Source organism: Sesamum indicum, linkage group LG4 (genome assembly GCF_026168435.1).
Source record: "Sesamum indicum cultivar Baizhima isolate 11 linkage group LG4, ASM2616843v1, whole genome shotgun sequence".
Lineage (NCBI taxonomy): Eukaryota > Viridiplantae > Streptophyta > Magnoliopsida > Lamiales > Pedaliaceae > Sesamum > Sesamum indicum.
The window spans coordinates 14376961-14392350 of NC_142660.1; the positions used below are offsets into that span (position 1 = coordinate 14376961).

Genomic DNA, 15390 nt, shown 5'->3' on the forward strand with positions numbered 1-15390 from the left:
ACCATCACAAATACCATGGCCAACAAATATTATATGGTCGTGATCAATAACTATTTGCTACTATTATTTTGTTTTGAACCATGATAATTAACTATGATTAATGCTGCATATTTTGTAGTGTCTATGTCAAGAAATGCAACTAATTACTAATAAATTATCATACACATGATGCATATATGAGACTAGAAAAATGGTAATTATCTGACTTTCTTTCTTTTCTTTTTTTGCCCCCTTAAATAATAATGATCTGACTTACATCTTCACATCTTAATAAAAAAATAGTAATAATTTTTAACACGTTCTGCCACGAAAGTTCAATCTACAATTTAAATTATAGAAAGTTACTAAACTATGTACGTAATCAGATTGATTTTTATATGCATTATATTAAATAATCTGTATGTTTAAAGAATTGTTGAGATGAAATTTTTATTGCTGGAAGATAAGGACGGTACAGTATTCATAAAAAAATAAATTAAATAAAAGTATTTAAAACAAAGAAAGAAAAAGAGGACGTGATGAACAGTATTTGGTTTGTGCAGCAGATATAATCTTGAGAGATTGGTGAAGAAAACTGAACAATTACACACAATAATTAAGGGTGAATAGTAATTTAACCATGTAATATTGAGAATGAGCACATTATTCCCTTACGAAAAAAATATAGCAATATACCCCCTATACTTTTTAAAGCAATTTATCTCCTTATACAGGGAAGTAAATCGTTTCATTTTAAAAAATATAGGGAGGTAAATTGTTGTATTTTAAAAAATATAGGGAGGTAAATCGCTATTTGTTTTTTCATAAGGGGATAATTTGCTCATTGCTATCACAAGGGGGTTGCTTGCATTTTTCCCCAATAATTAATAATGTTATCCGTTGGATGGAACATGTTATCAGTATAATTTTAATAAGATTAAATCTAAGTTATTTTTAAAATTTTAAGGTAATAATTTAGTTCTACATCTCTTTAATTTTCGTAATTTCAATCATTTTGTGGTCGGAGCTTACTTCCACTAACAAGAAAAGTAAATTTCGGAAGAAAGAGGATTGAAATCGCAAAAATTAAAAAGATAAAAGACCAAAATGCTACTCTAAAAAGTTAAAGGATAAAAATGCTAGCAAAATTGAGGCAATAAAAACAGTAGCCTCAATTTTAAAAGGTCGCGTAAGATGCACTGCATTTTTAAGGATAAGTTCATTTTCTGTACTCAAAGTATACCCATTTTTCAGTTTAATCCCAGGTTTCCAAGTCATCAAACTTGGTAACCAAAGTTTTTAATTTTCATATGTCTGAGTACCCTCCGTTAGGTTGACCGTTAAAACAAACGGTCAACCCAATTTTAGATAAAAAATTAGGCTGGAGTTTGTCTATATAAGGGCATATTTGGGTATGAAAGTGAAATTATCCCCTGTAAGTTTCAATTTAGTGGTAATTTTAGTCCTTTCGATAAAAATTTGCCAAATTTTTGCTGGACAAATTAGCGCTTAGAGTTCCAACGACCAACTGAGTTTGAATTGAATACACGGCATCCTCATAAAATGTTGATATAGAAAAAAAAAATAGAAAGAAAAAAAGGAAAAAACCACACTTTCAAAAATATAAGGAGTGAAAATGGAAATTGGCCGAGGGGAGTGAAGGGAAGTGGAACTTGGTTGAGGAGGAAATGATGGTTTTGTAAACGCGAAACTGCGGCTAGAAGGACGACATCGGGGTCGTTCATCGAAGAGAGAAATTGAGGTATGAAATGTTAGGGTGCTCCGCTCATTTAAACCCTAACAATTTATTTTTTAATTTCTCCCTCCGACCAACGACCCCGGCGTCGGCCTTCTGACCACAGTTTTGCCTTTACCAATCCATCATTTTCCTTTAATCAATTTTCATTTTCATTCACTCCCCCTCATACCGGTAGAAAGGGAGAGAGAGAGGTGAAAGGGTGGTCTTTTTCTTTTTGTTTTTTTCTTTTTTTTATTTTTTTTATGTCAATATCGTATGAGGACACCAACCACGTATTTAATTTGAGCCCATTTGGCAGTCGGAACCCTAAGTCTCAAGTTGTCCGACTATAATCTGACAATTTTTTGTCGGATTTTGCCACTAAATTGAAGCATAGAGGATTAAATTTGTCGATCCAATACTTACAGGACTAATTTCGCCACCCCATATACATACATGACTAATTTTGGAATTTTGCCTCCATGAATATGTAGAATTGTTGGACATGATTGCACTCATTTTTTGGGTCCGCACTCTTCACCAACACCTCACAACCATAAAAATGAGCCAAAATTAGGATGAAAATTAACCAAATTGCCACTAATTCATTTTCAATCCCTAAATATATTGAAATTTTCTATTTTAGTCCTTCAATTTTTAAAATATTAACAATTTCGATATTTGGGCCTAATTAGTGACCATTTTGTCATTTCAAATAAAACATATAGTTCAACTATCTACTGGTTCTACTCCCTATGCTCATGATGAGTCCCAACATGCTTCCAAAAATAAAATTAAGGCTCCATAAATTCATATCTTGTTTGAACGTCTTGCTCCCAGATATTCCAAGTCCTCGATTTCACGGACTTCCTCCAACCGTACTACCGCTGCAGATGATTCACAGGCACTTGGTTGTCACCCTTGATTTTCTAAGGACCAAAAGCGAATTAGTGATACAGTTTGAAGACTAAAAGTGTAATTCTCCCCTGAGAACAACTTTTACACATTAAAAATATTGGAATAATTTTATGTTTGGTCTCTTACGTTAGTCACAAATCACTATTGATACCTTATGTTATGATCTCATTGATTTTGGTCCACGATTTTTTTTAAAATGATTAAAATTAATCCTGATTATTAGTTGACCATCTAAAGTACCGAACGACCTTTAGCAATTAACAGTCAGGACTAACTTTGATCATTTTAAGAAAATTTAGGGACCAAAATTGATTAGGTAGGAACATGGAGTACCAAAAGTAATTTAAGTCCTGCCGCATTTTTTCCCCGAGAAAAGGTTTATCTGTTAGTTAGATGATCAACTAACCGTTAAGACTAACTTTGTTTATTTTTTTAAAAAATTTGGGGATCAAAATCGATGAAGTCGGAACATGGGGTACATTGTGGACTATGAATTATAGTTTTGCTTATTTTTTTCATCCACCTCATTCTGTTGTTTTACAATTTTTTTATTTTTCTTAAAAAAAAAATACAACAAGATCAAAATTGACAATTCAAAACCTCCGTCCAAAAATTACATAATTTGCCAAATATTAGGGGGTATTTGTAAGTTTCCAAAAAATGGAGCATATTTATAATTTTGTCAAATTTTAGAAAATTAATTATAATTCACCCTTAATTTATTAAATATGGGCTTTTTAAATTTGATTTCACTTATATTTAAGAATTATACATAACGAGATATAACAATGGATTAGCTTCGGACGTTATGTCTTTCAAAAGTATATATAGTTGGATGTATTTAATTATAGAATTTTATTAAACTTCTGCAAGAGAAATGTATTTGTGCCAAAAAAAAATTGAATTTTCAGTGAACATGGAATGCTAAAGGGAAAATCTTAGTGGAGGCTGATATATAAAAGTAAATTTTAACAAGAAGTCAAAATTTGATACATCATTCAAACTATTAACTCATTACTCTAAGAACAAGGTTAAAAGTATTATATATACATGTGTCCTTCTGCCTGCAAAGTGCAAATTACAAAACTAAATTTGCATTTTTTCTCCTCCCATAACTAATTAATATTGTCAACTGCCCAGGTTGGACATGAAAAGTTAAAAGTATTATATATACATGTGTCCTGCCTGCAAAGTGCAAACCACTGATCCTTAGCCTGGACTGAAGAATTCCTTATTACCAGGACTATTTTTTGAGCGTTCTAGCATAATCTGATATTCATATTCATATCGCCTATTTTCTCCCCCAACCCATCGGTTTCTTGTGTACGGGAATGTTACTCTCTTACAAAATCGAACTGATCCCCAGTCCAGACAACAACCTTATCTGTAGTCGTAAACAGTCGTCAGGTATATCGATCAAACTAAAATCTTTTGATTAACATTCACATCCTCTCCTTGTTCCTCAACTTCTGATCCCTTTTACTTTGTAATTGCATTGCCAGCCAATAATAGACCAATCCTCGGTCAACTCAAGTGCAGCCTCATCAGTTCTTCAACTGAAAGCAACCCCAGCCTCCTCACCAATGCAGGTCAAGTTTCCATTGAGAAGATACGAAAGAGGCTGTTCAATGGGAAGATTGAGATATCGCCATCTGCATACGACACCGCGTGGGTGGCGATGGTGCCGGACACCGGAGGCAGCAGGCCCTGTTTTCCGCAGTGCTTGGATTGGATAATCGAAAATCAGAAGGCGGACGGGTCATGGGGCCTGCAGTATCCGGGGCGGGGCCATCCCTCGCTGGTCAAAGACTCTCTTGCTTGCACCTTGGCATGCTTGCTTGCCCTCCGCAAATGGGATGTCGCCCACCAACTTGTCCAGAAGGGTAACCAAATCTTTTCACTTATTTTTGTAGTTAGCTTCCCGGAATTAAATAAGTTTTTTTGGCTTTAATTTTTTACTATATTGTATTTGAATTCAACTTTGATTTGATCGTATACGGTAGTCGAGTTTAACTAATTTAATATTTTATGTATTTTTTATTTTTTAAATTTATCATATTATGTTCAAATTAATTGGATGAAGCTTAATAGATGTGATAGGAATGAGTTCGTTGTCATACGAGCGTTAAAATTAAAAAAATATTTATAATTTTTAAAATAATAATAAATTGTTTATAATTATATCAAATTTAAGAGAACTTGATTGTAATAATTTAACCCAAAGAATAATTTAGATTCGTGACTAAAAAAACAAATGCAGGTTTGGACTTCATCGGATCGAATTGTTGGGCTCTTTCTAATGACAAGAATCAATATTCTCCAATCGGATTTGAAATGGTTTTTCCCCAAATGATCAGTTGTGGGTATGACCTGGGTTTGACTCTCCCTTTGGACTCGAATTTAGTGGATTCCATGCTTCGCGAACGAGATTCGATTATCATGAGGTGAGTTATTATCTTCTGTTTTCATTCTTTTTCAAAACTTTTACGACTTTCAAAATTTTTAATCACCATAAACCTCATGTAATACACTATGCAGCATGCATGTCGCTAAGACTTGAAAATCGGAGTCTGATTTTTGTACTTCAACATGGTGTTACGTTTCGTGTTATACTTCATATATACACATTGGAAATACGTACTACTAGTCATAAACCAAATTTTGCTACGGTTTTTAGATGGTTGTAAGAAAGTCGGAATAGATCCATTTTGCGACAGATTGTAGTCACCGTAGCAAAACATAAAAATGAGTGCTAGAATTGTGGCAATGAACATTGTTATTTTGATAGGCAACCAAAGATGGACTTTGTGACGATCTTTTTTTTTTGTGAATATTAATGACGGCTAATTTTTAGGGCTGAATTTTGCGATGGAAACCCATCACATGATGGGGATGTAGGTTGTTAGGGTGGAATTTGAACGGATATCCGTGGTAGATGTAGTTGGTATAGTTGTCATAGTTTTGCGATGGAATTTGTCGTTGCAAGATTTTGGGATAACTACTTGGGACAAATTTGTCTTTTGCCATGGGTGCAACACGTTTTAGCATACAAAGTACAACTGGTTAGATAGTCTTAAATCTGTCGCAAAATATTTTTTAATTTAATTAATGTGTGAAAAATATGTACTATTTAAAAATTATTATTTACATAAAAAGAATCAAATCTAGGTTTGTTGCCTCCTAATTATCATTAAGATTAAGCCTTTTAAGGTCGGGTGTAAGGTCCTGTGCCTCTAGGTAGACTAGGGCCTTGTCGACTAGGACGGCAGACGGCTCATCAGTAGGGGCTGAGATGCCATCTTGGCCGATTGCTTAAGGATGCCAAGGTGTGCATCGTATAAAGCATCAATCCATGTTGCTCTATCCTACTGTTCACCCTCGTCATCGAGTGCTATAGATGCAACTGGAGTCCTCATACAGCTAGTGAAATTCGATGCTTAATAAATAGTAGAGAGAGATATGTGTGTGGATAGGCTATAAGAGTGCAAGAATATAAATGAGATGATAATTTTAGTATGAAGATGTTTGAGGCAGACCTAGAGACAGATTTGGGAAATGACCCTTGGAACATAGTCATTGGATTTGGGATGGCTTTTGTGACGGATGTGGTGATGGGAAAGAGTTGTTGCATTTCCAACGAATTCTGCGACACATTTCCAACAGTTGCCATCTTTAAAGACAATTTGTCTAAAATCCTTCGTGTCCTCACAAATTAGCAACAAGTCAACTCCATCACAAGCTCCACAGAAATTTTGGACAAGATAAAATTTGCAATAACTTAGTGACAGATTGCGACAAAACACCCTCCCGCCAAGTGTGCACCGAAACTTGAGACAAATTTGCCATTGCAAATTCTCATCAACTTTTTGCTGACATTATTTGACCATTTGGTTACTTTCCTTCCCAAATTTGTTAAAATGTCCCTGGGAAGTGAGACTATAGCTATCCTAAATTTCTGTCACTAATAAACTATTCTTTCGTGATAAAGAATATGATATTTTGTTAATATTAATAAATTCGAATAAATTTTTCTGAAATAGAAAGATCTATTTGTTAAATGAAAATCAAATCTCAAACATACTAAATATAATTTATCAAATCACATAAACTTTACATGTAATTATACCAAATCTCAGGAAGGGCTATATAATTATCCCTTTATTTTATCCTTAATCATTTATAATCTAGAAAATAATTCATTTTTTATAGGGACAAATTGTCATATATATATATATATATATATACTTTATTTCCTTAAATATATATAGGTGTCACTACAAAAAGATTTGCATCGTTGAAAATAAATAGCAATAAAAAAATTCGTCGATGCACTTAGTAGCTGAAGATCCCGTGGCTAAATTCTAGGGACAGAAATTTTCATCTCTCTTTCGAGACGGAAAATTCAATCTGATTCTGTCTCAAATAACATCTAAATTTAGAATAATCCATTTAAAATTTATTAATAATTTGAGAAAGAAAAGAAAAAATTATAATTTTAGTCTTGTAACTTAAGGGGGTGGCATTTTTAGTCCTGTAACTATATAATTTTAGCCATTTTAGTCCTCCAACCAACTTGGCTGAAAATTGCAATTTACTTGTAATTTTAGTCTTGCAAATAAATTCATGTAGGACCAAAATGGCCAACTCCCCTAGTTTATAAGACTAAAAATGTCATGTCCTTAAATTACAGAACTAAAAATGCAATTTAATTAAGTTAAAATCACATGTAAATTTTCCAGCCAAATTGACCGAAAAAGAATGAAAATTGTCAAATTTTTATAGTTACAGGACGAAATTGTGAATATCAATTCGTGCAGAACCAAAATGCCACCACTATAAGTTACAGGACTAAAATTGCATTTTTCCAAAAAAAAAAAAAACTTTCCATCTCTAAATCTGTATCAATCAAGACAAAAAACTATATATTTGTCTCTAATTTTTCATCTGATACCCTTTTTTAAGTAGGGTATGTGAATTTTGTACACATTGTTTGTATACATGGAGTATAATCTGAGATGCAATACTACCGATACGAAATCAGTCATGGTATATTTATGAAATAATTATCGCTAGTCATTTAAGATTCTAAAACACAATGTTTTGGTGAAATAACTGTAATTATTGTTAAGAAATGGGAAGCTGGGATACGTTGCTGAGGGACTTGGAGAGTCTTGTAATTGGAAGAAGCTATTGATGGCTGAGCAAAGAAGTAATGGGTCGCTCTTCAATTCACCAGCCACTACTGCTGCTGCTTTGATTCACTGTCCAGACCAAAAATGCTTGGAATATTTGCACTCCCTTCTCAAAATTTACAACACATGGGGTACCTACTTCTTTCTTTTTTTGGTTAAAATAATAATTTACATTTCTGTATTTTTAAAAATATAACAATCTATCCCCCTATATATGTTTTCTAAATATAACAATTTAAGAGGTGAATTGCTTCATTATAAAAAATATAGAGGGTAAATTGCTATTATTTTTTCATAGAAGGATAATTCACTTATTTGCAATATCACATGGAGATAAATTCCATTGACCCCTTAATTAATGCATGCATGGTTATGTCTTATTTTTAGTTTTAATTTGTCATCTGTCTATAAAAATACAATACATTTTCCCGTTTTATCTTCTGTACTTTTGATTATTAAATATGTAGTATGCACATGCATATGAAGGATACATATATTTTCTATCACTGTATTTTTTATGCCAATTTTTTGTATGTATTTTTTAATAGAAATATAAATAATACAAGTAAGTATAATGTGTTGTTTATCACTCGGCCCCAATTTTACTAACTATGGATGCATCTCCTGTACTGTTTATTATTAAATGTAGTATACATGTACATATATATCATACGTATATTTGCTATTACCGTATTTTGGCGAAATTACAAAATTAGTTCTGTATATATAGAGGTAGTAAAATTAGTTCCGTAAATATTGGATTGATAATTTTAATCCTGTAAGTTTCAATTTAATGGCAATTTTAGTACTCCCGACCAAAAATTCCCAAATTTTAGCTGGACAAATTAGGGCTTAGGGTCCCAACTGCCAACTGAGCTCGAATTAAATATGTAGCATTCTATGTAAGAAAAAGTAAAAAGAAAAGAAAAAAAAAAAAACCTCTTTCACCTTTCTCTCTCTCTATCTGTATGGGGGAAAGTGAGTGGAAATGGAAATTGGTTGAGGAATGAGTGGAAATGGAAATTAGTTGAGAAAAAATTATGGGTTGGTAAAAGTGAAGCTTTGTTAAGAAGGTCAGCGTCGGGTTGTTTGTCGGAGGGAGAAATTGAGGGATGAAATGCTATAATTCAAATTCAACTAAAATGTTATGATTTAAATTCGCTCAATTTCAATCCTAACATTTCATCCCTCAATTTCTCCCTTCGGTGAACGATCCCGGTGCCAGTCTTCTGACAATAGCTTCGTCTTTGTCAACCCATCATTTTTCCTTAACCAATTTCCATTTCCATTCACTCCCTTTCAACCAATTTTCATTTCCATTCACTTCTCCACATATAGGTAGAAAGAGGGGTCTTTTTTTTTTAATTTATTTTTGCTTATGTCAACATCCTACGAGGACGCCACGGATTTAATTCAAGCCAGTTGGCAGTCGGAACCTTAAGTCCCAATTTGTTCGACTAAAATCTAACATTTTTTGGTCGAAAAGACTAAAATTGCCACTAAATTGAAACTTATAGGACTAAAATTGTCAGTCCAATACTTACAGGACTAATTTTAACAATTCTACCCCGTATTTTTTTACTGATTCTTTTTACGTGCTTTTGAATAAAAATAAAGAAATAATACAAGAACGTATAATACATTGTTTACTACTCGTCCCATATTTTACTTACTATGGATGCAGTACCTACTATTTATCCCATGGACATATACACTCGACTCTGCATTGTGGATAACATGGAAAGGCTGGGAATAGATCGGTATTTTCAGTACGAACTGGACAGCATTCTAGACGAAACGCACAGGTGATTGGTTTAAAACACAAACGTCTCAAGAATTTACGTGCATATATGTATTATATGTTCACAGTTTACAGCTGTTGCCACTGCTCTTATAAACAGGTTATGGCAGCAAAGAGAAGACCAGATTTTTGAGGATATTAGTTGTCGAGCCATGGCATTTCGACTCCTGCGAATGAACGGATATAATGTCTTGTCAGGTATTTGAAATTTTAATCCACTCAAAATTTAGTTACCTATTTCATCAAGATTGTGAGATTCATGGTTTTCTCGAGCGTTGGTTTAGATGAATTGGCAGCGTTTGTCGATCAAGAGCATTTCTTCAGCTCGGTAAGTGCGCAATTCACTGGTGTGACTACAATTCTTGAGCTTTACAAAGCTTCACAGCTTCAAATGCACGAAGATGAAGCTGTACTTGAGAAAATACATTCTTGGACCGGCAAGTATCTGAAGCAACAGTTGCTAAATCAAACTATTCTCGATAAGCGATTGCAGAAACAGGTACTAGTTATGATTTTCATAATGAGAAAACAATTTAGCATGGTGGCATAGTGAATATTTTCAGCACGCGATAACTGTAACGTTTTTGTGACTGTAAACGTTCTAATTAAGGTGGAAGGCGACCTGAAGAACTTCCGTGGAACGTCAAATATAATTGAAAAAAAACTATGGATTGAGCTATATGATGTCAACCATTTTCAAATCCTAAAAACAGCATACAGGTAGTGATAGGTGACATATAATTGCATAGGATCTGCAGTTTTAGTTAACTGGTCTAGACCTTTCCCACATCTTAGTATTTGTATTCATTTGTGTTGTCTGGTTTAGGTGCCCCACCATTTATAATGAAGACATTCTTGAATTTTCAAGGAAAGATTTTAGTATTTGCCAAGCTCAGTACCAGAAAGAACTTCAACTACTCGAGAGGTATTCATGTATACTTTAAAACCTGTTCTTGATTAGGACATCATGTACTAATATAGATTCCACAGATGGTACAGCGACTGTAAGATGGATGGCATGACGTTTGGAAGGAATATACTACACGTTTCGTATTTTTTGAGTGCTTTAATCGTTACCGATCCTCAACTATCCGATGCCCGTTTTTGCTATACAAAATCCCTCGTTCTTTTCACTCGGATAGACGATTATATGGATCACTATTCTTCCATGGATGAAGCTCGCGACTTTGTTGAGTTAATAAGGAAGTAAGTTTCACTTTCACATGCAATTGAACTGATCATATATAAGACCATCCATTGAATAAGAGCAGAATATATAGATATCTTACACACGACTTAATTTCTTGGCTTGCAGTTGGAGAAAGCAACCGTCCGCAACTCACCGCTCTCACGACATTGAAATTCTTTTTACGGCATTATACAACACAGTAAATGAATGGGCAGATATTGCTTCAGCACAGCAAGGTCGCTGCGTCAAAAGTCTCCTAATCGAGGAGGTACACTACCCAAAACACGGGTTTTTTGGGATGGATTTTTGCAGTGGATATGAAAAATATAATACTTGACAGCATTAATTCTTCAAGTGATTTAATAGTCTTGAGGTTTTATTCCCTCTCATGGTTTTATTTTTAGCAGTGGCTTGAATGCCTAACATATATGATGAAAGAAAAGGAAGCCTCAAGTGACAATAAAGCACTGACCGTGGACGAATACTTGTCCTTCGCCTGGGAGATCGTTGGATGCAAAACCTGCACTTATATGGTAATCCATTTCCTTGGAATAAAATTCTCCCAGGAGATGCTAACAAGTGTCGAGTGTGTTAATTTGTTGAAGCATGTTTCTATGGTAGCACGAATTCAGAACGATATACGTACTTTAAAGGTAAGCTCTTCGCCTCTATATGATCAGTTCTTGAAAACGTCCATGTATATACAAGTAGCTGATGAATTAGGTAGGTAGGGGAGTGAAATTACGGTATCTAAGACGAAACGGAATTACTCTACAGAGAGAAGAAGAAGAAGAAGGGAAGATAAACAGTGTGAGCCTGCAAGCAGCCGAGTGTGGTGGAGCCAATCCAGTAGAAGAGGCTATTGCAAAATTAAGACAAAGGATTGAATATCACAGGAGAAAAGTGGTGCAGTTGATTGTTCAGACAAAAGAAAACCTGGTTCCTAAAGAGTACAAGAATTTGCTTTGGAGGACTGGGGAAGCTGGCTATTACATTTACTCCGACCTCGACGGCTTTGCCTCCCAGCAGAATGTCATCAACGATATGAAAGCATTTATTTATGACCCTTTGAATCTTCCTTAACTATGTTTGTTTTGTCTTTCAATAATGGATATGTGTGTGTCTTATCCCAACGGTGTATACTTATCAAGAACTCCAATGCAAGAACACTTCAGTCAGTTATATATATTTAAAAAAACTATTTTACTATGTAATTTGCATATGCAAAGTGAACTATATAATGTATTATCAGTTTTTAGAAAGCCAAATTGAATTATTTGAATTATGGAAAAGAGACGGTCTTCTTTTTTTTTTTTTTTCCTTGATAGGGAAAAGAGAGTTGAATTATGGAGATGGCAAGAGAACTATTCCAAGAGCTGCTGCACTTCGTCTTGAGTAGGGATGGGAGTAGGCGGATATTGAAGTTTTAGGTTGCTAAAATAATTATTCGAACCCGACATTAAATTTATGGGTACCTGATAGCCGGGTACGTCATTTGCCTAATTTTTTTTACAAATGTTTTAAAATCAAAATTTCAAAATCACTATAAAAAGCGCGTTGTGTGCCCCTCTATAGAATTTCAGACGACCTCTGTTAACTAATATTTTTTTTATTATTTAAATTTTAATTTTACATTTATAAATTGTGAATATTTAGATACTTTATTTTAATTATTAGTATATTAAATAAAAGTTAAAGCTAAAAAGTTTGACTTCAGTAAACTAAATTAAACAATAAAAATGTGAAAATAAATAAAATAATAGAAATTAAGTTAACCATTATAAAAGTAAACATTAGACACTAACATTTGGATTTGGTAATTTATTTTCTACCTTCTTTTGTGGCATTTTAGGGTTTATAAAAATACAAGTCTTGGGAAGAAGAGAAAAATAATGAAATATTTGAAAAGAATTTTTTGTTGGAAAAGAAGAAGAATTAAAAAGAAGATTGGAAAGTAGGAGAAAGAAAATATCTTTCTTATTTTAAATATTGGGCATCAGATCTAGTAAGGCTCCCGTACCCATAATCAAACCCGACTTTTAATATTTTTTAAGAAAAAACTGAAATTCGATCAAATTGGCTCGTGAATCGAATTGCTCGATCCAAATGCTAGCCTCTAGTCTTGAGAAAACTTGGACAAACCTCACTCTCATCAAAAAATAGACCCTAATCCGTCCCGACTAATTTTGTAACTAGTTAATTGTATAAAAATTACTTTTTTAAAAAAATGAGAATGATAAATATCTTCTTATTTATCAAAAACAAAATACATTAGTTTTTCGGTATATTATTAATAAAAAAACGAAATATGTTATTATATATTCAGATATAAATATTATTTATAATTAATTTGATCATAGTTTTTAAATTTGTGAGTCCAAAAACCTTAAAGATAAATTAATAATTATATAGGGGTTGGATTCAGAGCGAGTTACCATAAGACTTCGAACCCGTCTAAGTTCACAAAATTTTACCGCGAACCCTGCTCGTGTTTACTTAAACATTCACTACAAGAAAATAAAAATTTACGAGAAATAAAGAAAAAATTAAGTGTAATTTACCTCCTGTAATAAAAAAAATCTTTCGTGAAAAAATAAAATAACAATTTATTTTCATGTATTTTTAAAAATAGAGAAAAAACCTTCTTGACGATTTTTGTAAATGGCATGCACTGTATTTTTTTTAATTTAAAATTTTTAAAATAATATTTATGTATAAGCATAAATATTAATTGAGTCATAATATCTCTCATTTTCATAATGTGCATGCTCATGTAGACAATTTAAATCTGTGAGTTTTGAGAAGTAAATATCATAATTAGGGTGCTTGCAAGTGCTTTATCTAACACAAGAATCGAACATTTATGGCCTTTCGCAATTTACAGACATTATCATGCTAATCAATTGACCCCCCGAATACTAATAGAGATTTTAGTCTTTAAAAATATCACACTAAGGCGATTAGATAACTCCCACTTTATGAAAAGATCAATCTCACCCAGCAGGCTAGTTTCAGTAATAGGAGTTGGTTCATTTTTCTTTATAGCATAATCAACATCCATTCAACCCAAATGAAGAAGAATTCTCTCATTCCATACTTTCTAATTGGGTAAAATGCAAGTCACCCCCCTATGTTATTAAAAATATTCAAAATACCCCTGCGAAAAATAAAATACTGCCGTTCGCCTCACAAAAATTAACACTTGGCTATTACTGTCTGCCTCCTCCATGCCTTGCTCGTGCCCCCACCGTCCGCCGTCCGCCACCCCCTTTCCCGCGCACCTCCTCCTTCCTTTCCATCTGCCACCTCTTCTCCTGGCTTCTCTGTGTGCCCCCTCCTCCCCTCCCTTTCCATGCCGCACGGAATATATAATAATTGATAGATCATATTTTTATATTTTTGCTAACTATCACTACAGGAAAATACATTTATTATGATATATAATTGTAAAAAAGGTATAAAGTTACCATAAAATACTAATATGATTGTACTAAAGATTGATTCTATACTAAAATCGCAAAAACTACCCCAACCTGCTCCAACCCAATTAGACCACAAAGTGCGATTTTGATGATTGTCGGGTTGGGCTTGGGGTAGGCTTTTCAAAAATTGCAAACATTGGTTTGGGCCAAAAAAAATTGGACTAACCCGCACCGCATACACTCCTACTAACATATATGTAGTAATTACATTATATACATATTAGATTATTAAGTGTGGAAGCAAATACTTTAAGATACTTACCTACAGCCATTGATTCTAATTTTTTTATGCAAATCCATAAAGAGAATCGGAAGAATGCAAGAAATCCGATGTTGCATTCTTCTAAAATATGATCCAATCAAATCGATGGTATGTCTCTTTACGATTGCAGAATTTCAAGGGATTCAAATCTCAAATCACGTTTTCTAAAGAAAACTCTAGTAAAAATTAATATTTTTAAAATATTTCTCCATAAAAAAATGTATCATGTGTACTTAAGTAGTAGTTACGAAAAGTTACTTAAATCGAATAGTGGACCACATAAAAAAAAATGTCATGCACCAAGACTTATCAAATATGAACTAGATAGAAGAGCACGTCTGATAAGTCATGGCAATGACTTATCATATATGTGGTGGACGAAAATGATCATGTGATAAGCCTTGACCACGGCTCATCTCATATCCGCTCTAACTTCAAAACAACATATTAGAATCATATATCTAATATTATGCCCTTATTTAAAAACTATTAGATTTCAATTTCAATTTAAGATCTAAATTTAACTAACAAATCAACGATATATATTTATCTAATTCGAATCAACAATTTAGATTTAAGTAAACAATAATTAAATTTATATATAATGTATATAATTAAATTTGAATATATATAAGATTTATATGAATATATATAGTGAGAGAGGGATAAGAGGAGGTGGGTGCCAGTGAAGAAGAGGGGAGCGAGTGGCTGGGAGGAACCGGAAGGGGCAATGGGACTGGGGAGGGGGGCAGATCTGGGAAGAAAAGGGGGAGGGGGAGGAGGAGGCGGCGGCGAGGTTGGGGATGCTGAAGGGGATGTAGGTAGGTGG

General features: G+C 33.5%; 1 protein-coding gene across 2 annotated transcripts; it reads left to right on the top strand.

Annotated features, from left to right (window-relative positions):
• Positions 1 to 3809: 3809 nt before the first annotated feature.
• On the top strand, positions 3810 to 12031 carry LOC105160752 (isopimaradiene synthase). Of its 2 annotated transcripts, none has more exons than XM_088879450.1 (13): positions 3810 to 4042; positions 4138 to 4518; positions 4896 to 5079; positions 7765 to 7958; positions 9512 to 9632; positions 9729 to 9826; positions 9913 to 10127; positions 10239 to 10348; positions 10455 to 10553; positions 10619 to 10834; positions 10944 to 11085; positions 11222 to 11470; positions 11595 to 12031. In XM_088879450.1, the coding sequence occupies exons 1-13, from the start codon at positions 3967 to 3969 to the stop codon at positions 11898 to 11900; spliced, it is 2391 nt and encodes a 796-aa protein (XP_088735576.1). In that variant the 5' UTR covers positions 3810 to 3966; the 3' UTR covers positions 11901 to 12031. The 2 variants fall into 2 exon arrangements, with proteins under 2 accessions (XP_088735576.1, XP_011076531.2); XM_011078229.3 differs by having other exon boundaries at positions 3814 to 4042; positions 11225 to 11470.
• Positions 12032 to 15390: the final 3359 nt, after the last annotated feature.

What these genes read in the sequence shown, in the direction of transcription:
- LOC105160752 (XM_088879450.1), top strand. Translation starts at nt 3,967, where the DNA reads ATGTTACTCTCTTACAAAATCGAACTGATCCCCAGTCCAGACAACAAC. An exon ending in ATTCTAGACGAAACGCACAG is followed by an intron (nt 9,633 to 9,728) that starts GTGATTGGTTTA and finishes TCTTATAAACAG; the next exon opens with GTTATGGCAGCAAAGAGAAG. An exon ending in CGGATATAATGTCTTGTCAG is followed by an intron (nt 9,827 to 9,912) that starts GTATTTGAAATT and finishes GCGTTGGTTTAG; the next exon opens with ATGAATTGGCAGCGTTTGTC.